General features: G+C 50.2%; 1 protein-coding gene across 6 annotated transcripts in view; it reads right to left on the bottom strand.

Moving 5' to 3' along the window:
* Nucleotides 1–22,713, bottom strand: part of CHST11 (carbohydrate sulfotransferase 11) — a 245,845-nt gene that overhangs the window by 36,608 nt on the left and 186,524 nt on the right. For 3 of the 6 annotated variants that reach the window (XM_031462882.2, XM_031462883.2, XM_064491671.1), the window contains exon 3: nucleotides 15,850–15,879. The exons of the other annotated variants lie outside the window; for them this stretch is intronic. In XM_031462882.2, coding sequence (XP_031318742.1) covers nucleotides 15,850–15,879 — 30 coding nt within the window. The remainder of the gene's footprint in view (nucleotides 1–15,849; nucleotides 15,880–22,713) is intronic. 6 annotated transcript variants of the gene reach the window in all.

The raw sequence follows: 22,713 nt of genomic DNA, 5'->3' as shown, positions 1-22,713 counted from the left end.
ACAGAACCGAAGACAAACACCTCAAAAACAGGGCAGTGATGACTGCCCAAGTCCCCAGAAACTTGGGTCAAGTGCTTGTCCTAGTTTGACATCAAAAATCCTGGCTCTGCCGCTCACAACTGTGAAGCTGTGGACAGGCTCACTGCCCCTTCCTCGGCTCCATCTTCTTTAGTCATAAAAAGGGGAAGGTCATGTTTACCCACCACGCAGCAGAGCCTTGGACCCCACGTGGGGCAGATGCTCGGCACACAGCAGGTCCTCAAGAAATGGGAGCCGACACAATATTCTGAATGCCAACCTGCTTGCTGGGGGTGTGTTTCAGGAGGAAGCATGTGTCCTGGAGCCCCAGATGCCTCCAGCAGTATTTATGGAACCAGAGAAGTCCGCTCACTCACTTCACAAAAAGCAACATGTTTGTAAAACCACAACAGTGTCAGACCCCAAAGTGCAGAAGAGCCTGAAAGGCAGACAAGGTCAGGATTGCTTTCCAGAGGCTATGGAAGAGGGACCAATTCCTAAACCATTTGCACTTTCACTCCAGGAAATGGGTGCCAGGCAAAGAAAGCTGTGAGCAGGTTGCTGCGTAGGAAGTGGCTTGGGCCTCCTCGTTCCTGGGGCTTCTGGAGGAAGTAGAGCCTGTAGGTCACCACTGGCCACCCCCCTCCCTGAGCATCTCCCAGTGCCAGCCACTCCTCTGGCCAGCTCATCCTCTATGCCACCTCCCCAGGTCTGCTGGCCACTCAGTAACTCTTTAACCTGAAGAACACTTAAAGGAAACGAGGAGTCTCAGCTAAAATGGGTGTTTATAACTTGAAAAGTGCTGCTGATATGCCTACCAGTCATTTGCCCTGAAGTAGGTATTAGCTAGAGCAGCATTTCTTAGAATTAAAAAAGAACTATGAATACACTGTTTGGCTGTATCTGCAGTCAGGGGCCACCAATTAATGGCAGGAAGCCTATATTCCTGCTGGACTGCAGCCAGCATTGTGCATGTGCGTGTGTGTGTGAAAGGGAGAGAGAGGGGGAGAGAGAGAAAGGGAAGAATGACTAATGATGGGCAAGGGGACAGTGGATGGATGTATTATTTGACTGCACAGTAAAAATGATGGCTGGCATGTTGACTTCTAGGACAGATGCACCAGGCCACTTCAGGTCTCATGTTGCCATTCAGAGGGACAGAAGGAGGGCCTAGAAGACAGTGCCTCGGGGGGTGGTCTGGCACTGGGGTCCCCTCATTCTGGAACCATGGGGGCCAAGTTGGAGTTATGGGGTCAGGCCTGCAGCCCAGCCCTGGCTGAGCAAGAGAACAGGGAGAGGAGGAGGCTGGAGTCACACCTGTGCCCATTCTGTGCCCTTGACCTCAGTGGATGTTGCTCCTCCAGAGAAGAAATGTGTTGGGGTTCCTGCACCCCAGAAAGTCAGAGAACCTTTCCTGACAGAAGCATACCTCCTGTGGCTTGTTCTATAAGCCTGCAGTAACTTCTGCCTTTTTTCTCAAGAGCCTCCCTTGTCTTGTTTAATTCAGCATGGGTAGTAATGAGGGCTGTGTCTGCTCCACTCTTGTCCACAGGATTGAAATTTTTCATTAAGGAGATCCTGGGAGACTAAACGTGCTTACTCTTTCAAGCATCACTTCTGCCTGCCTGTTGCAACCTTCAGGCTGGCTGCTAAATGCAAGTCCTGGATGGCAGGCGGGAGACATCAGCCAATCTTTCTAACAGTAGTGATTACTTACCTGTGAGAAGGAGGGGCGGGACTAAAAGCAGCCGGCACTTCTGAAAGGGACTGGGGCATGGGGAGTGTTTTGTCATTTTTCTAAATTCCTCATCAGTAACACACGGTGAGGCAGCTTGACACAGAGAAAGAGTCCAAGCAGGGCACTCACTCAGCGGCTGGGTATCGCTGGGCTGACCACGCAATCACATTCTTGGACTTGGTTTCCTAATCTTAGCAATGGGGATTAAAAAGAAACCCTGCCCTCATTTGGCAGATGTACAACTGAAATGAGATAATGTGCATGAACGGCAGAGAAGCAGGAGAGCAAACCAGGGGAGAGCAGTGTTCTCGAGTCCAACTCTGTGTTCAAGTCCCAGTTCTGCCACTGATGGGCTGTGTGACCTTGGGCAAGTCACTAAACCCTTCTGTGCCATGATTTCCTCATCTGTCCAGTGGGGGTGACAACTGAACCTACAGTAAGGGCCTGTCATGAGAATGCAGTGAGAGAACGGGCATCCAGTGCTTGGTAGAGTGCATTTCCCAGAGTAAGTGTGAATCCAGACTGGCTTGGAACAGCAGGAATGCTGCTGAGTGCAGCTAACGCTAGCCCATAGGAAGGGCCCACTTAACATTTCCTGATTCTGATTCTGGGCTCTTATCTTTTATTAAGGCTGGATTTACTGGCACCCACCATTAGCTCTAGAGAATCACCACAGCATAGTCTGGAGTTCTGCATTTCAGGAAGAGCTACCATGAAGGAGGTGCTGGTTCTAAGACCCTGACCCTCCAAAAATGGTTTGGGGGCAGTTAAATGGAGAGTTTCTGCCTTAGCTTCCCCATCTTCCTAAACAAGTGGAAGTCCCTGTGGTAGGCAGAAGAATAGTCCCCCAGATGGTCACATGCTGCTCCCTAAGCCTGTGAGTGCTTCGTTACCTGGCAAAGGGGGAGGGAACTGAGACAGCAGATGGATTTAAGTTGCTAACCATCTGACTTTAAGGAGGGTATCCTGGATTATCCAGGTAGGTCCGGTATCATCACAAAGGTCCCTTAAATGGGAAAGAGGTAAGAGTCAGTATCGACTCTGTATCAAGGTTATGTGATGTGAGAAAGACTCAGCAGTGTTGCTGGCTCTGAAGATGGGAGGGACCATGAGCCAAGGAATGCAGGGGGTCCTTTGAAGCTACAATCCCCTGACTTCAGCCAAGTGAGACCCACATCAGACTTCTGACCTCCAGAATGGTGAGATGTAAATCCGTAGTAATTTGTTATAGCAGCCATAGGAAACTAACGCAGCCCCAGATGTTTCCTTCTCGGCCTTTAGAACTTCTAAAGGGCTCGGCAGCAGCTCTTCCCATTCCACACCCATCAAGTTGGGAGCAGTAATTTACTCACTCACCCTTGTAGCAGGTACTTTCTGAGACCTTGCCATAGGTCAGACCGGGCACGAGGTACTGGGGACACAGCAGTGACCAGGACAGACAGCCACCCCGCCCTCACGGAGCTCAGAGACAACAGCGGACACTGATCTTGAGCAGGTATTTATGGAGGAAGCTCATGAACACTTTTATGGTGCGCTCTATGTGCACGGCCCGGGGCCAGCCCTTTCCAGATTTGAACTCCTTCACAAGCACTCCTGAAGGAGGTACTGGGGCACTGGTTATCACCCCCATTTTACAGATGAGGGAACTGAGGCACAGAGCGTTTGAGTGATAGGCCCACAGTCACAGAGCTGGGCGGTGGCGGGCCAGCTCTGGGGTCCAGGCAGTTTTATACAGTATTCGAGGTTGCGTCTAAAACAACAGGGAATGGGGATAGTCCCAGAGGGGATGTAGGTGTGACTGTGACCCCCAAGGTGTTCCTCTGGCCTGGACAAGGATGAGCCCCCATTTAGAGCAGGTGTCTGTGATGCTGGCTCTGGGGGCTGATTTTGAGAAGGCAGGTGTGAAAGTAAATGCTAAATAGGGTCACAGAGTCCTTGGCACCCCCTGTGCGAATTAAGCACCACCAGATCCACTGGAGCCTGGGGCTGGGGCTGCACCTTTCTCCAGGCTTGGCAGGGACCCCACGCCTGAGCCTGAGCAGGGTAAGCCAGCCGATAGTCAACAGTCCTTTATTGACTGCTCATTGTCAGTGAGCACAAGGCTATCCATTGAAAGGCTGATCCAATATTGCCGTCCGTTGGGTAAGCTCATCGAGAATTCATAGGCTGATGCTCACTCAGTGAGAGACAGGCGTGACACACGAGCTCATTTATTCCAGCAACAGCCTGCCACCCCAGACCCATTCATCCCTACGCAATATTCCCCGAGTGGTGGGCTTCACGAGATGGCAAGGCTTCACACTGGGAGGGGGGGCACAGGAGCCAAGTGAGAGTGGGGAGGGGCTGCGGTGCACGGAGGCTGCAGCATCCCTCAACTTGCACCTCCAACACCCTGTTCCTTAACCTCGCAGATCTGAGCTTCCACACCCATAAAGTAAGGAACAATAATAATACCTGCCTGATGGGGGTCAGGGAGGATTAAGTGAGACAATATGAAGTGTTTTGCTGGGTGGCTGGCACCTAATGACCACAGACTCAGTGGGAGCTGTGTTTATGTCACACAGAGTCTTATTTTATCCTGCACAGTGGCTCTGAGAAGTGACCTGTACTGTATTTTACAAATGAGAACTCCAAGTCTCCTAGATGGGCCAGAACTTGCCCACGGACTCCTGGCAAGTCAAGGGTCTCAGTAGGATTTGCACCCAGGACTCAAGACTGGCTCTTCCCACAGCCCTGCCTCCAGGTCAGAGACTCTGAGTTTGCACCGGGTCTGGATTTGAACACTAGGTCTCCAGTTCCAGCCTATGGTCTCTGAAACTGAGGACTCTATGATGGAAGTACTGCTCTTGTAGGGATAAAGAAACTCAGGCACAGAGAGTCTGAGTGATGTGCCCAAGGTCTCAGAGCTGGGTGGTAGTGGAGTCAGATTTGGAACCCAGGCAGTCTTCTGATACTGTTCTATGCTGTCTCTCAACTACATGCTACCCTATACAGTCATACAAACTGTTGCTATGTAGCGTTTCCCATTGCCATCAAAGCTCACTTGGAAGAGGAGCCTTTGGATGCTGTGCCAGGGTCAAAGGTCAAACAGCACTGTGTCCGGCAGAGCCCATCACCATTGTCACCACCATCATCGAAGCAAACCCGATTCCTGACATTTATCAAGCATCTCGTATATTTTCATGCTCTTTACCATCCATCCCTTAAGGTCCCTCAAGCCTCAGCCCAGCTCGGATAGCGAACAGAGGCAGGGAAGACAACCCCAGTGTGCAGAGGGTGAAACTGCCTGAGGCCCACCCAGGGTTCTCTGGGAGCAGATGAGGCTTTGCACTCAGCTCCACAACCTCGCAGGCTGGGGCCTCTCCCCCGGCGCCCCCATCTGCTCATCCCCTGCATTTGGGGAGAAGGAGCAGGAAGTCCTCCGAAAAGGGATTGGGGTCAGTTTGCTCACAGGGATGGGGCTTCCCCTGAGGGGTCCCCCTCTGTGCTCCTTCTTCATGTGCTTTGACCTCCCAGAATGTACAGAAACATCAGTGTGTGTGCACAGCCTCATGTTACTGGACTTGGGTTGGACAAATCACAATGTTCCAAGACATTTTTTGGGGGAGACAAGGGGTCACGGAGCTACCCACAAGGCACCTTGATAGCACATGACGGGTTGGGGAGACTTAGAAACAGCTCTTTTTGCCCAGCTTCCCCAAACATCACAGCATCCTGACTACAAGGAGAACCCGCTGCCTGAAGGACCACAAAGGGCCCACTTAGGGCGGGCTGGCAAAAATGCAACCGATATGTGTACCCTCCAGCCACGCCCATGGCTCCTAGGTTCTCAGGGTGGGCTCTGCACAGGCGTGGGCGTGGAGGAAACCTCTTAGCAATCCCGCGATGAGAGACCCAGAGCTGCGGCATCAAGGGGTGCTGGGAAAAAGAGGCCTTGAACAGGAAACAAAATCCCACTGGGATCAGACTTCAGGGAATCAGCCACGTGCGACAGAGACGTGGTCTAGAGGATGTGAGTCATCCACAGGGCTCCCCAGGGAGGAAGTCACAGAGCCAGGCATCCCCTCTTGTCACATGCCCTCTACTTGCCGTTAGACACCCTTGCAGAGTAAACTTCAGAGTGTAGGTTGCTCTCTTTCATCTTTACGCAGGGGTGAGGGGAACAGTCCCCTTGCATCTGGCTAGGCATACTTGGAGGAGGTGGCTCCCACCTAGGTTTGGGAGATGTACCTACAGCACTCAAGAGCGGTCAAAGGCAGGTAAGCAGCCGCCTTTCAGAGGACGCACTCATAGGCTGCTGTGCTAGCCCGGCCGATTCCTGTCGGGGAGGGCTCTGTCACACAGACACACACGCACCCACTGGTCTTTACTAAAGAGTACTGGAAAGTCAGGCCATGTCACGTGCCCAAGCAGAATGAATGCGACTTAGCCACGTGCTCGAATAACTCCTGGAGTTCTGAGGGGGCCTGAGGTGGAGGTAAACGCAGCCTGACCTGTGTCTGCAGAGGCTGAGCTCCCAGAACAGCATGGCCAGGCTGGTTGACAAGGCACAATTTGTGCTCCTTGGCCACCTGGAGAACCACAAGAGCACATTCTCTCTGGGTCCTCACCGCCCAGCTACGAGAATTACGGGCTGGGGTCCTTTATCAAGCGCACTTTCTTACTTACCTTGGGGTCCAACAGTGGGAGGCTGGGAGTCAGGGCCTGCTTGCACAAAACAATAGAAGACTGTCCCCTAAAATAATAAGCCCCCTGCCCCCATGGTCGACAAGAAGTACCCAGCCACGTTGCTCAGAGCTCAGATTGGCATCACCCCGTAAACTGGGAGGAACGGCCCTCATCCATTCAGCCACGGAGAAAGGGCCGTTTGTGCTGGTGAGAGCAGGGAGGCTTAAAGCCTAATGACGTCAGCTTTAAGAATGTCCATGCAGTGTTGTCAGAGGGACTGTGGAGGGAGCCAGGCTCTGGCAAACTGGGATTCCTCTGGGTCGGTAGTTCTGAGGGTTAACAGCGGATCAATGTAGATTTGCCCAGTGGTCTTCATACCAGATGCTTTCCCGCAGCTCTCCAGAGCTCAGCGGCTCTGGGAGAAGATGGCTGTGTGGGCTTTGGAACCAGACAGGCCTGGATTTTTATATCAGCTCTACTACCTTCCAACTGTGTGACCATAGACATGTTACCTAAACTCTCTGGGTCCTAATTTCCTCATCCCTGAAGAGGGAGCTAAGAGATGAGGTTGCTGTGAGGAGCTTTCTATCAGACACACAGCAAACACACAATCAAAAGGTATCCTCTGTTTCTTTTGCCTCTTACTTCATCAGGGAGGATGAGGGGTGAAAGACGGGCTCTGAAGGCAGACTCCAAATCCTGATTTTACCTCTCAGCTGGTTGTGGACCATGGGGGAAGGTGGGCTTCTCTGTGCCTCAGTTTCCACGGGTGTAAAATGAGAGTAGTAACAGTACTGACCTCATAGAAACCAAATGACACTATTTGTATAAAACGCTCACGCAGTGCCTTATACACAGCGGAGTGCTTGATAAACAGACACTCTCAGGGCAACTTTTCCATCCTGACAGCTCATTCCTGGCCCAACTCAGCCCAATCCTAATTTATGCTCAGACCCAATCACCACATCTCCAGTGAGACTCAGCTCTTCCTGAGATACTCCTTTCGTGCCTCTGCCTGCTGCCAACACTCCCATACCTCCCATAAAGATAATTCTTTGGGGTCAGAGAAAGCACCAAGGGGGCCACACTGAAGCTTTGAGGAGGATTTTTCCATCCGCTGTGGCTTCACATTTTTTCTTGTTGGAGAGAAACAGGGCAAACCAGTAAGATCCTGAGCCTGAGGTAAACTCGGAATCAAGCGATGCAAGGTCTCCATCAAGGTTCTGTGTTTTAGTTATTTCCCGTCAAAGTTGTTTCCGAAAGCATCCCTCATCTTCAAAGAGCCTGGCTGCCAGCTCGACTTTGCCCTCTGAAGCCTCTTGTAATTCACCCTGCAGCAGTGCTTGAAAAATGACCCTGCACATGGCTGAGAGGAGAATAAACTCACTTCCCATTGCTGACACCCTCCCCTCAATTTGGATTCAGTTATAAACTGGCTGATGTTGTCTTTGGGTCCTTCCCAAGATCAACTGTAAAAGCAACACTAAGGGCATTAAAAGAACAACAACAACAACAAAAAACTCTGAAAAAAACAAAAAAACATAAGCCTGCCTGTTTATTCACAGAGGAAGGAAAGGGGGGGGGGTAATTTCTAATGCTATTTTCTACCATCTTCTTGTAACATCCCTGCTAGACACTTCAGGATAAATGTGCCAACAAACAGGTCAAAACTCCAGTGTAATTCTGGAACATCGACTTTCTTTTCTTTTTTTTTAAAAAAGGTGTTTGTTATTTATTTGAGTATATAACCTATTCAAGTGGTGTGTCGGTGGGACAAGAAAACACTGGGACCTCCTACAAGAGGAAACTCATCCATAAATGAGTGAAAAAATCAAATCCATCTGGAAACTGCAGGCACCGTTTGAAAAAGGACATCTTTAGAAAGCATGTATGGGGCATCTCAGGAAATGTATTCAGTGGACAAGCCCATCTTGGCATCTATTCGGTTTTACTGAACAAGCCACAGCCGCTCCGGGGAAGATGTGAGAACATGTTCTCCCTCCCTGACAAATATTTTATAATTAGATCAGGCTATTAAAATGGAAGTTTCCGATGAAGTGCAAAGCTACATTATACACGAGATGGCTCGATTCAAAGCAGGTACTGGACTACAGGTGGACTTTGCAAAGTGAGTACTAGGAACTGAGTGGCCCAACTCTTAACCCCGACCCACAGTCCCACCCAGAATTGCCCACATCAACACAAAAGCGTTGAGTTTTAAGAGATGGGAAGAAATTTTAGAGTGGTTTACTGTACAGAGCTGTTGAAGAGCCACAAATCCCACCTACCCACACACCCAAGTGAGAGGGCTGGGAGGTTCCCCTTTATCTTAAATTGATGGCGGGTGGTGGGGGCAGGGGGGCTTTGAAATCACTGAAGAATTTAATAGATGGGTCTCCCATCATGTGAGGGGCCATATCGACTTCTTAGCAGCTTTGACAACAAATAAGAACGCTGGCTGAACTGGACAGCAGCTGCCTCTCGGGGCTTCATCAGGGAAGGGATGGATGTGGCTCCCCAGGGACCAGATGAGGGCCTTGCTCAGGGAGGGCCCACCAGGCTCATCCCTGGGCTAACCGCAGGGTAACTGTGGGATGCAAGGTCCTCAGCAGGGGCTGAGGAACAAGGTGGAAGCAACAAGCTGGGATAGAGCCTCTTTAAGGAAAATGAAGGTGGTAGATCCTCAGGGACTGAGAAGTCTCCAAAGAACCCACACAAGAAGGAGCCCGCTGGAAGCCGCTGCCGGGTCTAGAGCCAAGGCCAACTCGAGACAGCATCACTCGTGCAAGAATCGTCTTGCGTCTCCTCCGCTCCCCCGCTCTCCTCACTTAAAAGCCTGAGGCAGAGAGACAGCAGAACCTGAGCCAGCTGTTCCCCAGCTGCAGGGACAGGCCAGCTGAGCCGAGGAGAAGAGGGCTCGACTTTAAAAGAAAAATCTAAAAACCGCTTTTTGAGATAAAATCCGCATGCCATACAATGTTAAAGCATCCCGCTCAGTGGTCGTCAGTATTCAGAGTTGAACATCCATCGTCACAATTAATTTTAGGACATTTTCATCACCTCAGAAAGCAAGCCCGTACCTACCAGCCCTCCCCTTAGCTATCTCCCCCCCGTCCGCCCGCCCTATGCAATCATTGATCTACTTTGTCTCTACAGATGGGCCTATTCTGGACATTTCATGGAAATGGAATTGCACAGGACGTGGTTCTCTGTGACTGGTTCTAAGTGAAAGGACCACACGTGTTGACCAGATATCCCAGCCCTACCTCTTTCTAGACTTGGGTTCCTTGGCAGGCCGCTGGAACCCCTCCCTCAGAGGGAGGTGGTAAGGAGTAAATGGGATGTCACCAGTTAACCACTTCATTTGAACCAATTCACGCCACCTCCCAGACCCTACCCTGAGCTGGCAGAGAAACCAGTCTCCTGGGCAGTGGGGGTGTCATGATTCAGGTAACATCTGTCCCCTCACCAGACGAAAACCTCCGGGAGGGCGGGGACTGGCTCCTTCACTTTCCTGACCCCAAAGGCGCCTGGCGTGTGCCGGGCACGTATCAGAGCCTCAGTAAACACCCATGTGCTCTGGCTGACGATGGAAGGAAGCAGAGGAGAGAGAGGTGGCCATGGAGCTGTTGAGGGGGGTGTGTGTGGCAGGTCAGTGGGCAGAACAGCTCACGGGTCCCCCATGTGGACGCCAGCTTGGGAGGGCCAGGAGGCAGCGCCAGGCAGAAGACAAACTGCTGCCTTCTGGTTACGTTTAATGCATGTCTTTGTTTTTCAGTTTCTTTGTCACTGACATCTGTGGCTTTGTGGTGTTCTGGAGGCAAAATGTAGAGCAGAAAATGTACCTGGGATGTGCTGTTTCTCCCCATCCGGGCTGTTCTATTTGGATGTGCCTTGTCCCTGGACCATGATTGCTGCCTTCACTCCATCCTGGTGACCTGTCTCTCCCTACATTCACGACTCTTGGCATGTTCTTCCCTATGGCCAGAGGCCATGAAACCATGGAAGTGAAAATGACACAGTCTTTTCGACTGTACCCCAGGGAGACCACAGGGGGCCCCAATTCAGGCATCATGGGATCCTTATACCAGAGCCTTCTGCAGGTGGGGAGCTGATCCTTATCACACAGAAGTAAGGGGAGAGCCATACAAGAAATTACAGATGTCATTTCAAAGGGAGATCTTTAACTGGCAGAGAGAGTAGTTTTCTAGGGACAGCCCAGCCTGGCTTCCGAGTGGCCCCAGAGGACAGCACAGGGTGGTGCAGGCTCTGAGAGGGCAGATACAGCTTTGGGAGGCAGGGGGAGCCTGTGACAAGCTTTGTCAGCCCCTGTGCCCACGCTCCTCCTACAGATCTTAGTTCCTCTCAGGGATCCTGCCCAAGGTGATCAGGCTCCGTGAGACGGAGGAACCTGACCGAAGTTGCCCAGACAGTAAGCAGAAGTTGGAAGACAAGTCTGCCCACCTTCAAAGCCTAGGGAATCGCCCAGTCCAGCCACCCACGGACACTGGTCAGGGACAGGCTGGGCTTTGCAGGCGCCCCTGCCTGGGTGCCCATCTGAAAATGGCCTGGGAGTCTCCACGGAACAGGGATGTTCTTGTGTGGATATAAGTGTGTATGTGTGTGCATGTGCATGTCTGTAACTGTGTCTGTGTTGCTTCTGTGTCTGTGTATACATGAATGTTTGTCTATATCTGTGGATGTGTCTGTGTGTACGTGTGTTTGTACGTATAGATGTGTATTTGTGACTATTACTGTGTTCATGTCTGTGTGTGCACAGAGTGTACGTGTCTGTGTGCACGTGTGTGAGCACGTGTCTGCGTGCTTGTGTGTTGGTGGCTATGTATCTATGATTGTGTATATGTGTGAGTGAGTGTGTAAATTTAACCCCACGTGTGTTGGGAGAGACTTAGGAGATTGGGTCCCCTCTACAGTAGAAAGTTATTCATTTTTTTCAGTTAATAGGAAACAAAGGAATCTTTTCTTAAAGTTCTACTTTGGGGCCCCAGAATGTAAACTTTATGTGACTAGGCTTACAGTCTCTGAGAGAAGAATGTTCCTTTTGAAGATCAAGCCTGAGAAAACTTAGAATTCACTGTTGAGTTTCAAACTCTTCTGACTACTCCACAGTGAGAAATAAAGTATGTCATTCCATATAGATAGCATGTATGTATGTATATATGTTTCTTAAAACAAAACTTACCCTTACCACATGTAATGTGCTGGTATTTTAAATTCTTCTCTATTTCAATTTTTAAAATGTCAGCTAAAGTGCTGTCACAACCCACTAATGGGACATAACCTGCAGTCTGAAAACACTGGTCTATAGTGACTCCTCCCCTAGCTCTATGTAGTGATTTTATTCACCCATTTACCAAATAAACATAGAGCAGTTACTACATGCCAACTACTTGTCTAGGTTCTAGGGAAACAAGTTTTTTGCCCTCCTGGCACTTTCATTCTAAAGAAGATAATAAACCACAAACCTAAAAACACTTGATAGTTTCAGGTGGTGACAAGGTTTATGAAGGTAATTATGGGGCTGGTCAGGGAGGACTTCCCGGAGGAGGTGACATTGGCACTGAGATTTGAATGATGAGAAGGAGCTGGCATCACAAGAGGCAGGGGAGAAGGACTATCCTGTATTTTGTCTCCAGTCTCCATCGTCAGAGGTTAGAAACTGAACTCAGTTCAGACACAGGCAGTGACTCTGTCCCTCCCTCCCCAGCCCCGCTCTCCTCTTCCTTTTCAGTTACACGTTGCCCCAAGTACTCCACATTCAAATCTGGAAGCCCTACAGTGGCACATATTCTTTCTTTCCCTGGAACATTTCAAAATAACATTCAGTCTGATTAATTCCATTATTAAGACAAACTCCCTAAAGACACAGTTGATCTTGCAGAGGGTGATTCAGTGGGTCAATAGGCTCAGAAATGAAGGGGCAGAGGCCAGGCAATGGGGCTCAGAGACCATGTTTTGGACAGCTCATGTCAAAAGCAGCAGAGACGGCGGGTGAGCCTCCCCTTCGAGGCCGGCATTGCTTCTCCAGGGGTGTCTGCGTGGCCAGCCCCCTCTCAGCCTTAGGTTCTTGCTGAAATGCCGCCTATTCGGCAAGCCTTCCCCCTGTCCACACTGTTTAAACTGCGACCTTCCCTCCTGACTTACCTATTTGACTTGTTTATCTGGTTATTGTCTGGCTCCCCATCTAGAATGTTAACTCCACAGGGGCAGGGATTTTTGCCACTGTTATTCCCCATCAAGTACACAGCTGGCACTCAATAAACAGCAGTTGCCTGGGTCAATGAATAACAGCTCCCATTTACTGAGCACCTATGTGCTGGGCTCTGTACATACACGGTCCCTTGTACTCACAGACATTCTGCAAGGTGTATATCATCACTCCCGAATCTGAGATGATAAAATGAAGGCCCAGAGGGGTGAAATAAATGCAGTGAGTAAGCGATGGATTTAGAGCTGAAACCTGGGTCTCCCTGACTCCAGACCTACCAGGCCATGATGTTCCCATTCACAAAATAACAACATTGCATAAACCAGATGACCCAAACCAGGATCCTTCCAAAGCAAGCTTCGCAGGGACAGAGCACTGCTCTATTTTGTCTATCAAGGGTGTGTGGTTAATCAGCAGCCGAGATGCCTCTCTGACAAACATCTGGGTCATCCCTGCTGAGGAGGAGGGAAGTTTCACAGAGCAGTTTTATCCACAAGTACCTTCCATGCTTTTTGTTTTTCAACATACTGGGGCATAAACAGGCAGAAACCCAGGCACTGACTACCCCCGATCAAGTGCCCTGAGGTTAAAGCTGGGTGCGCAGCTCTGCGTGCGGCTGGGGATGGTCCTAGAGGCTAAGGGGGCCCAGGGAGGCAGAAACGACCACCTTCCATTTCCCTCTGAGTCTCAGGGTCTAACAGCCAAGGTCGAATCAACCAGGGGAGACCTCTGAAAGGCTGGGACACCCACAGAGTGGTTTTGCTTGGGGACAGCAGCTGCTTCAAATTATGAGCTACTCCAAACAGAGCAGATTAACAAGGCTCTTCTGCCCTAGAAAGAGACCAAGAGACTCGGGCCACAACCTTCATCTTCAGACTTCGGGGCAAAAGCTTCCCCGGGGCGGCTGAGAAAGAAAAGCCAGAAGCTGTGACAGCCGAGGCCCATGGTCCCAACCTCCTCTGACCAGCAGCAATTTCCGGAAGGCCTGGGCAGAACCTGGGAGCCAAAGGTGAGGGTGGCAGAGCCCAGTACAAGGGGTCATCTCTGCAGGGGAGGCTGCCTCCACCTTGTCACCTGCTCCCTCTCCCCACCCTCAGCCACCCCGTCAGCCTGGTCAGGAGTCCGATTCCTGCCAGAAGGCCTCGTCTCTGGCTTTCCTCAATGTCCCTGAGCTTGGAGCTAGGAAGGGTCAGGCCTGAGTAAAGTGACCCAGGCAGGGGTAGCTCCCCAGGCTGGTGGGCCAGTGGGCGCAGGCAGGAAACGCTGCCTCCACAAGACACAGAAATGATGGGCTCCCAGCATTTTCTCAAACTGTTAAGTTCTCATGGCCTACACTAGGCGGGGGGCAGAGGCGGGGTGCACGGCCTCACTCTGCATTTTCAGTTCAACAGATGCTGGAGTTCCCATTTGGTGCCAGGCGTCAAGCCAGGCCCTGGACATGTGGCCCATTGGCCAACCTGACCGTCTGCTATGAATTAGGCCCCAAGAGTCCCTAATGAGAATGCAGCAAAAGCTACCACACAGTTTTAAATGCTTTTCACATGTTAACTCACTAATCCTCAAAGCATCAAAAGTGATTACTAAGCAGGGGCCCAAAGGGAAGTGAGGAAGCTAACCACAAGTGTATCTGGGAAAGCAAGACAAAAGCCAGGTCGGGCGTGTGCCTGGCGTGCGTCTGGTGTGTGCCCAGTGTGTTGGAAGAAGCAGTCAGCCTGGAAGGGCTGGTGAGCACCAGGCCTCACAGGCCATGGGGAGGACCCGGGCCTTCACTGTGAGGTGGAGGCGTGAGTGCAGGACTGACATGAAACAATCTACGTTCTAGAACAGCTCTGGCTTAGCCTTGGAATGTTCTTTGCTGGGAAAAGGGGTGGAAGCTGGGATAAACCAGGCGAGACTGCAGGAAGGAGGCAGCAGTGGAGGTGGGGAGAAGCCGTCGCGTTCTTGGTTTGTTTTGAAGGCAGAGCTGAGAGGAATCGTGCATGGGCTGAACACGAGGCATGGAAAAAGAGCGTGTCCACGTGGGTTCTGAGGATTCTGCTCTGAGCTGCTGGAAGGAAGGGCTGCCATCTGCTGAGGTGGGAGAGGTGAGCGGAGTGCTTGCCTCACTCTCTGGCATGTTAAGTTGGCAGCATCCAATGAAGACATCCAAGAAGCAGACAGGAAGGCAAGTCTGGAGCCCAGGGGACCCGTGTGTCAGCCAAGCAAGACTACAGACAGGAACTACCAATGCTCATTCAACAAACACCAACAAATACCCTGTTGTGCACCTACTGTGGGCTGACACTATTGCAGCAGATGCAGTGGGGAGCAAAAAGACAGTCATGCCCGTGTGAGTTTCCAAGAACCAGCAGGCCTGGGAGGGCACGATGACAAGGGAAGATGCTGGGGAGCCTGAGCGGCCAGGAGTTCAGCCGTGACCACCCACCTGCTGAGCCCCCCAGCCCCTCGCACCCTGGGACCCAAGCCCCTCCCGGGAAGCCGCACCCAGCAGCTGCTAGTACTCGAGGAGGACGCGGACACCAGCCTCGCATGAGACCTGAACGGTGTCCAACCTGCTGGAATCCATTATCGACTCTTGCCGCCCTGCTGTCCGCCCTTGGAGACATGTCCAAACTGTACCGTCTGAGCCAACACCAGCTAAGACGAACAGCGGGGGATGAGCAAATGTTTCCAGTGGGCTTTAAGACACTGATGAGGCAGGACAGAATCTGGGAAGGAGCTGAGGGAGCAGGGAAGAGAGATGATCTGCCGCAGCGGGCTGGAGGTCGTTCAACCTCCTGGGACGCATGACTGTCTGAGCCTTTCCTGAAGCTTCCTGGTGGACCCTGAGGAGTCCCCCGGGCCCCGTCCTCCAATGTATCTTTGTGTCTATATTCAGAACACAGGTTCAGGGCCATCTGGGATTCTGACCTGGCGAGCTGTGCAATTTTGGGCAAAGGATTCAACCTCTCTGTGCCTCAGCTTCCACATCTATAAATTAGGGCTATTGTGGACTCTCACAGAATTGCTGGGTGGATTCAATGAAGCTGCACAATGCATGACCTAGAACAGTGTCTGTCACAGAGTAAGCACTCAGCAACTGTTAGCAGTTATTATTTACTGAGCGCCTAGGATGTGTTGGCCTGAGGGTGTCTTTGGAGTGGGTCACAGACAGCCTGTAAGAGGGCAAGGTGAATGAGACACTATCATGACTTACCCAAGGTAGAGAAACTCTCTCCAGGGATCTCTGAAAATGGAAGAGAGAAGAATTCTCAGCCTGTTTGTCAAATGAGTAGAAGATGGACTTTTAGAATCCAAGGTGACCTTGGCAGGTATGTGCACCTGTGAGTCCTGGCTGCCCTGGCCCAGCCTGGCTCCCAGGAGTGAGTGCATGCTGAGTCTACCCTGACCCCAACCCCAGGAGAAACAGTGTGGCCATGACTGGGGAGGGGTATGTAGGACAGTCTGTGGCCAGGGTTCAGCCCCTGCCACGTTCCAGCCCCAAGTGGGCACCAGATTCCTCCTTCCCTGCCCAGTCCCACTAGGACAGAATGTGCTGAACGGCCAGGGGGTGATCAAGGTCCCAGCTTCCTGTCTAGTTCCCTGCCCCATTTTGACTTCCCATCTCAAAGTCTCACCTGGAGGGACCTTGCTGATCTCAGTGCTGAACATTCCTGACCTCTGCACCTTTAGCCTCTGCTAGACTCCTGCGTGACAGGGAGCTCCACACACCGAGGCAGCCCAGCCAACCACCCCAGCCCTAACCATCCTACACACTGCATGCGACATGGACAGCCCACCCAGGCAGCATGCCCGAGAGGTGCACTTCTCAGAAAGAGGGGGTCTTCTGGCTTTAACCTCAGTGATTTGTTTTTGCCTGGTCTTCAGTAATGTGGGGGAAGAAAATGTCTTATTATAGGAACAGAAGATTCTCAAACACATCGAAAGGAATGATCCCAGCACTTTAACAGAGAGAAGTGGAGGTGGTAGAAGCAGCAGAGGCCTTGTGGACAGAAGGGACGAGTTTGGATTCAGCTCGGCCACTCGGTAGTGGGTCAACCTTGGACTCAGCCTTTGAGACTCAGATTCTCCATCTGTGTCGAAGGAAGTAGTTATAAAGATGAAATGAGACTGTGCATGTAGCGAACGTGTAACGGGACTGGTCTGTGGCAGGTGTTCAGTAGTGTTATTATTGTCGGTGGTGTGTATATTGTGCCTGGCCAGCTTGTATGGCCTCTCCTTCCTGAATCTACGGCTGCTTAGACCCTTCATCTTTTCTCTCTGCTATTTTCCCTAAAAGCTGCCACAATGGGGGAAAACTTTCCTTCTCTAGGATACTGGGTACTATCCCAGTAATGTCTGGCATAGAGTGGGTATGGAATAAAGGTTTTGAAAATGCAATCAGTAGCATAATCATAAATGTATGAATTATGATATATAATCAGTTATGTATAATAATATATTACCATGCTAATTACTTTGCATATCCTATTTTCATGTAACACTCTCCATCTTACATGAGTTCATTATTAGCATTATCCCCATTTTACAGATGAGGAAATGGAGGTACTCTGCCCAGAGTTACATAACTAGAAAGATGTAGGGGGCAGGATTTGAACCCAGATGATCTGACTTGGGAAATTGCCCTTATGACTACCATACTGCCTCATGAATACATAATTTTTAAAGCAAATGTAGGAGGGAAAAAAAAAACCCATTGATGTTTAATCTGATATTTCTAGAGTTGAGTCATAAATTATGTGTGATGGGAGAAAAGTGAATAATAAATTCCAGAAGTTATGTGGGGACAGCTGTGAGAAAGATGGGCTCTGCGGCAGGACTGTTCCTGGTTCTAACTGAAGCCCCGAGGAGATCTGGGGAGGACTGCAACGGAAGATGAAGTTACAGAGGGTTCCCAGAGAGGCTGCCGACCTCCCCACTCAGTGAGCCGGGGACACCATCACCTCCTGCCCTCGCTGCGCTATGCTCCGCAGTCCCTGCAAGTGGAGGACTGAGATCCTGTCTCCAGATGACTGACAAGATCTCACTGGAAGCAGATTGTAGCACTTCAGTTACTCTGCTTCTTTCACAGATGAGAAAACTGAGGCCAGGGAAGCGAAGCAGCCTGTCTGAGGTCCCACAGTAGGTAAGCGGAAGCCATGTGTTAGCGATCAGCCTCATTCATCCAATAGACAATGAATACCAACTGTCGGAAATGTACCAGGAGACGAGCACCGTGTTCTCAGTGCGTCCACCCAGACCAGCGCTGCCCCACAAGGATGCGCGGTAAGCCGCACTTGTAATCTAATGTGTTCTAGCAGCCATGTTAAAAGATTAAGAAGAAACAAGTGAAATTAATAATTTAACTCAGTATATCCCAAATAGTGTGGTTTAAACATGTCTCCAGTATTTAACAAATATTAATGAGGTATTTCCTTTTTGAGGGTACCAAGCCTGACGGTCAGGGTACATTTCACACGTGCAGCACACTTCACTTTGGACTGACTACATTTCAAGTGCTCAATAGCCACATGTCACTACTGGACAGCACAGATCCGAATCTATGGTTCTCCGTCTCACTTTCTATTTGGATCACTTGTTAAAATACTGATTTCCAGGCCCCATCATGTTCTCAGTGTCATTAGAGCTAGGGTGAGGCCTGGGAATCTGTATTTAACCCACATTCTAGGAGATTCTGATGCAACTGGTCATTCTGGCACCAGTGAGCTTACAAAATGCAGCCCGGTCATTTACGGTGCCTCACTGAGATTGGCCAGACAGCCAGCAAGGATTCTTCTCTAATTATATGGACTAGGAAAAGCTTGATCTTAATTAGCAAAATCTGAATTACAGACCTCAACATTTGATAACATTCAGTTGAATTACTTTTAAAAATAAAAGTAAACTCCAAAAAGTTTCTAAGTAGAATGCTTGCTTTAGATTAGATAGTCTGATCAAAAATAGAGAATTGTCATTGGCACACACTATGTTAAACTCTTTAAGAACTAATTAATTTTTTTAAGATTAAACAAACCTTCAATCATGTGTCCAGCACTAACTTGCTCAACAGAAAAATTCCTTAACAAATAACAATCAGTTGGATGGTAGTGGTGCCTGCGCTGAACTGGGAAGTGCAGCAGGGAAGGGGGTGGCAGATAGTCATCAAAAGCTTTAATTAAGCACCTTCTATATGCCAGACACAACCCTCAGCCCTGGAGCTACAGAGGTGAATGAGGATGGGTCATGCTCTGGAAGAGTTTACACAGTAGCTGGCAAGATGGGTAACGATGTGCAAAGCTCTGTGGGAGCAGAGAAGGGAAAAGATCGGTTCTGTCTTGGACCCCCGGGAAAGCTCCTCAGATGGGAACTGAGCTGAGCCTCCAGCCAGTTTAACAAGTGAAGTGTTCCCAGTGAAGACTGGGAACCTTGGCAGAGAGCACGAGAACATTGTCAGGAGTGTCTGGAGAACTGTGGGAGAGCAGACTGGCTGCCTGGGATGCAAAAGGTGGAGGTGATGCCAGGGGAAGGGGCTGGAGTTGGGGTGGTGAAACGCCTTGAAGGCCAGGCTAAGGCATTTGGATTCGGCCCCACAGGTAATGGGGGCCAGAACCGTAGTCACAGGGATGCACAGTGCAGGGCTTTAGTCAATCATGGATGAGTAAATGGACTGATAAATGATTGCACGAAATGAATGGAAGTCTTGAAACGGGGGGAAATGGAAGCCAGGAGGCCAGTGCGGTTGAGGGGCAGCCATCCAGGTGAGAGGCGGGTAATGAGACTTGGACCAAGCGCTGACAGCAGACGGGAGATGAAGCACAGATATTTTCAAATGACCCGGAGTAAGAAAGTCAAGACTTGGTGAAATTGCTGTAGGGAGTCTCCCTTCACTTGGCTAAAGCCGACATGCAAAGCTGTTGTGTTAGAGGCTGAAAAGTCCCAGGAAAGAAAGAGAAAAGGCTCAGGAAGCCAGAATCTCTTAAGAGCCCCAGGGCAGGCTAATGACACTTCGGTGCCAGCTCCTTATTTTTTCCCCCTTGTTTTACATTTTGTTTTTTCAATAGAGAGATCATTTCTTTGGTAAGATATGCAGAACATCTGCCAAATCAAGTGGCCGGGAGGATACCAGGGTTCAGGAGCCCTCGCCCACTGCTGGTGGGCGTCTTGACACACCGTTTGCAGGGAAACTCTTACATTTGTGCATCCGGAGGCGGACGTGCACCAGAGTGTTCAAATCAATGCTGTTTGTAGTGACCCAAAATTGGAAGCAACTGATGCGTCTATCTACAGAGAGATGGAGAAATAGAATGTGGCACAGTCCTATGATGGAAAACAATACAGCAATTAAACTAAGACGCACAGGGCTGGACCTCAAAACGCAAGGTTGAGTGGAAGAGGCAAACTGAAGGCTCATGTATTCAGGATGACAGCATCTATATGAATTCTGAAACACAAACCTATCCTATGTATTGTATATGGCTACCCAGAGTGGAGGTTCAAGTGTAAAAACAGACTGGCATTTATATAGTAAATGTGTAATACGAGGTTGAGAGGAGGGGAATGAAGGAAGGTTAAAACATTTCTACGTTGATGATGATTTATTTCTATTAAATGGCGTACCTGTAAAAGAGCTGAAGCAAACACACCAAAATGCTGTATTTGTTCATTTGGGAGAGTGAGTAAAAGGTGTTTTTATACCATATGCTACATTTTTATCTTCAAAAATTTCCCAAATTAAAAAAAAAGAAAAAGGAAAAAGATGGAGTGGGAGCAAAACAGAAGGCTTGGAAACTGTTCACCAAGCCCCACCAGTTGGGGTCTTTGCACAGCAAAGGTTGTGCAGATGGTTATCTAACACACCCAGAGGTTCCCCGGGCCTGCTGCTGTGCTGCGTACATTGGGAATGACTGCTCCAGCAAAGGCAAAGAAGCGCCTTGCCCGTGCAGCCCTTTCTCAGCCCTGCACCACTGCCAGAATTGGGGTGGGGGAGTCACCCGCTTTAGTTACACGAGGTCCTCTGTGTCTGCACGCCTCCTAGAACGTTACCCATCCTGTTCGCTCTTCCTGGCTGTCCCACTGTCCCTGGCAGTCCCAGCAGGAATGTGACTGCACTGTCAAGCGTCATATCCAAGTCACCTCGGTTATGGGGCAATACCAGATATGCACAAGAAAGGACAACTGTGATGGGGCACAGAGTTTTAAAAGTGACTTGTTATTAAGTTCAAGCACACAAGGGGTGGAACTGAGAGTGAGGAAGCATTCTTATCATTAGTTTAGAGACAAGATTAAGTAGTTGTCGGAAGCTCCCTCCTTATAGCCAGGAATTGTGCCTTTGTCATCTTTATGTCTCAAGGGCTTTGCACAGAGTAGCTGCCCAGGAAATGCTTGCTCAAGAAATAGAACTCCACGCCCCTCACCCCAACACATGTTTCTGAGAATTACGTTTCTGTTTTTCTGAGTTTTCTCTCTCTTAACGGGGCAGTGACACCTAATGATCTGGGATATGGATTCTCGAACCAAATTGCCTAAGTTCTTGGTACATGGAACCTCTCTTGGCTCTGTACCATCACGTCACAGCACCTTGAAGAGGACAAGATGAGGCCCTTAGCCCAAAGCTTGCACATATGAAGCTCTCACTCACTCACTGTCAGTGATTTTCCCCAGTTAGTCCTCGCAAGCCAGGGTGGGGGAGGGCAGTACTATGTCCATTTTACAGGTGGGTGCAAGCTGAGGCTCAAAGAAGCCCTGTTACTTGTTCAAGGTTACACAATGTACTGGTAAGTGATGATGCCAGGATGTGACGAAAGCTCATCCAGCCTCAAAGAACTCCCCGTGCCCCCTGCTGTTGCAGTTTCCCAAGAGCTGACTCAAGGCCCAGCTTCCAGAGTCTTCTCTGGCTGCTCTGTTTCCCACCCTGCCAAGGGTCTGTTGGGAACTCTCTCGGCCATGTGGAAGCTCCCAACTTCTGCAGCTCGGGGCCTGGAGTCTGACTCAGGTCCGAGGAACTCTAATTCCCACATCAAAGCTGAGGACTGAAAGCCGCTCTGACTAAGGGCACAGAAAGTTCTGATACAAAAGGACGACTCCAGCCAGCTTTAATCAGTCCCCACTCACCCAGGACTGATGCCCAGGAACGAACGGCTCTAGTGACGCCTCAGTCTTTTTATCCCAGGGATTCAAAGAGCCTCCCGCCCCTTCTGCCACGTTCAGGCGTCACTTTATTGAAGTAAACATGATCCCAGGTAGAACCCCCGGCCACGACTCAGGCGAAGACACATTCTACATCGAACTCGTTCCCTCCACCAAAGCTGGGTCAGAACAGGGGCTTGTGCTTCTGATCACGGGCCCAGAGTTTTCATAGAAATGACCACCACAAACACATTAAAAAAAAAAAATACCTGTGGATGATGTCCTGGCTACAGGGTCACCTCTCACCACCCAGAGCCCGCTGCAGCGCCCAGCCCAGAATGTGTGCTGAGTAAGAGGAAAGAAGGCGCGAACCAATGGGTTCTCACTGGGTCCTCACGGCAGCCCTGGGAAGCTGGGGGCTGCCCGCTGTCTTTCACGTGCTGAGGAATCTGGGGCTGGGGGAGGTTAAGCGGCTTGTGGGAGGCTGACTGCTGCTCAGTGGCAGCGCTGAGTTTGAGCACGGGGCCGCTGGGCCTTTGGGGTTTGAGCTGCATCATGTCCCTGATTCTAAGCTGCCTCCCCACTGTCTATGTGATATCCAGCAAAGCATTCTGCTGAATAGATACGCCAGTTAAACCTGGGCAACATATAACCTCTGACATAAACCCCCAGGGCCAAATCCAATCATCTGCCCCCCGGCCCCCCTCCCCTGCCATTTTTTTTCGGTCGTAGAGCGAATAATGATCTTCATATTTTAAATGGTTATATAAGTTCCCACACAACATTCTCAGTTTTGCCTCTTGGCCCCCAAAGCCTATGTTTACTATCTGGCCCTTTAAGAAAATGTTTGCAGACTCCTAAATAAACCCTATAATCCACATCTCACTTTGAGGTCCTGGAGAGCAGGGGTGTGCCTGAGGCCAGAGACATCTGGTCTAGACTCAGGCCTTGGTAA

Source organism: Camelus dromedarius, chromosome 11, assembly GCF_036321535.1.
Source record: "Camelus dromedarius isolate mCamDro1 chromosome 11, mCamDro1.pat, whole genome shotgun sequence".
NCBI classification, from domain to species: domain Eukaryota; kingdom Metazoa; phylum Chordata; class Mammalia; order Artiodactyla; family Camelidae; genus Camelus; species Camelus dromedarius.
Note: the sequence above shows the minus strand (reverse complement) of the source record. Positions and strands in the feature narration are given on the sequence as shown.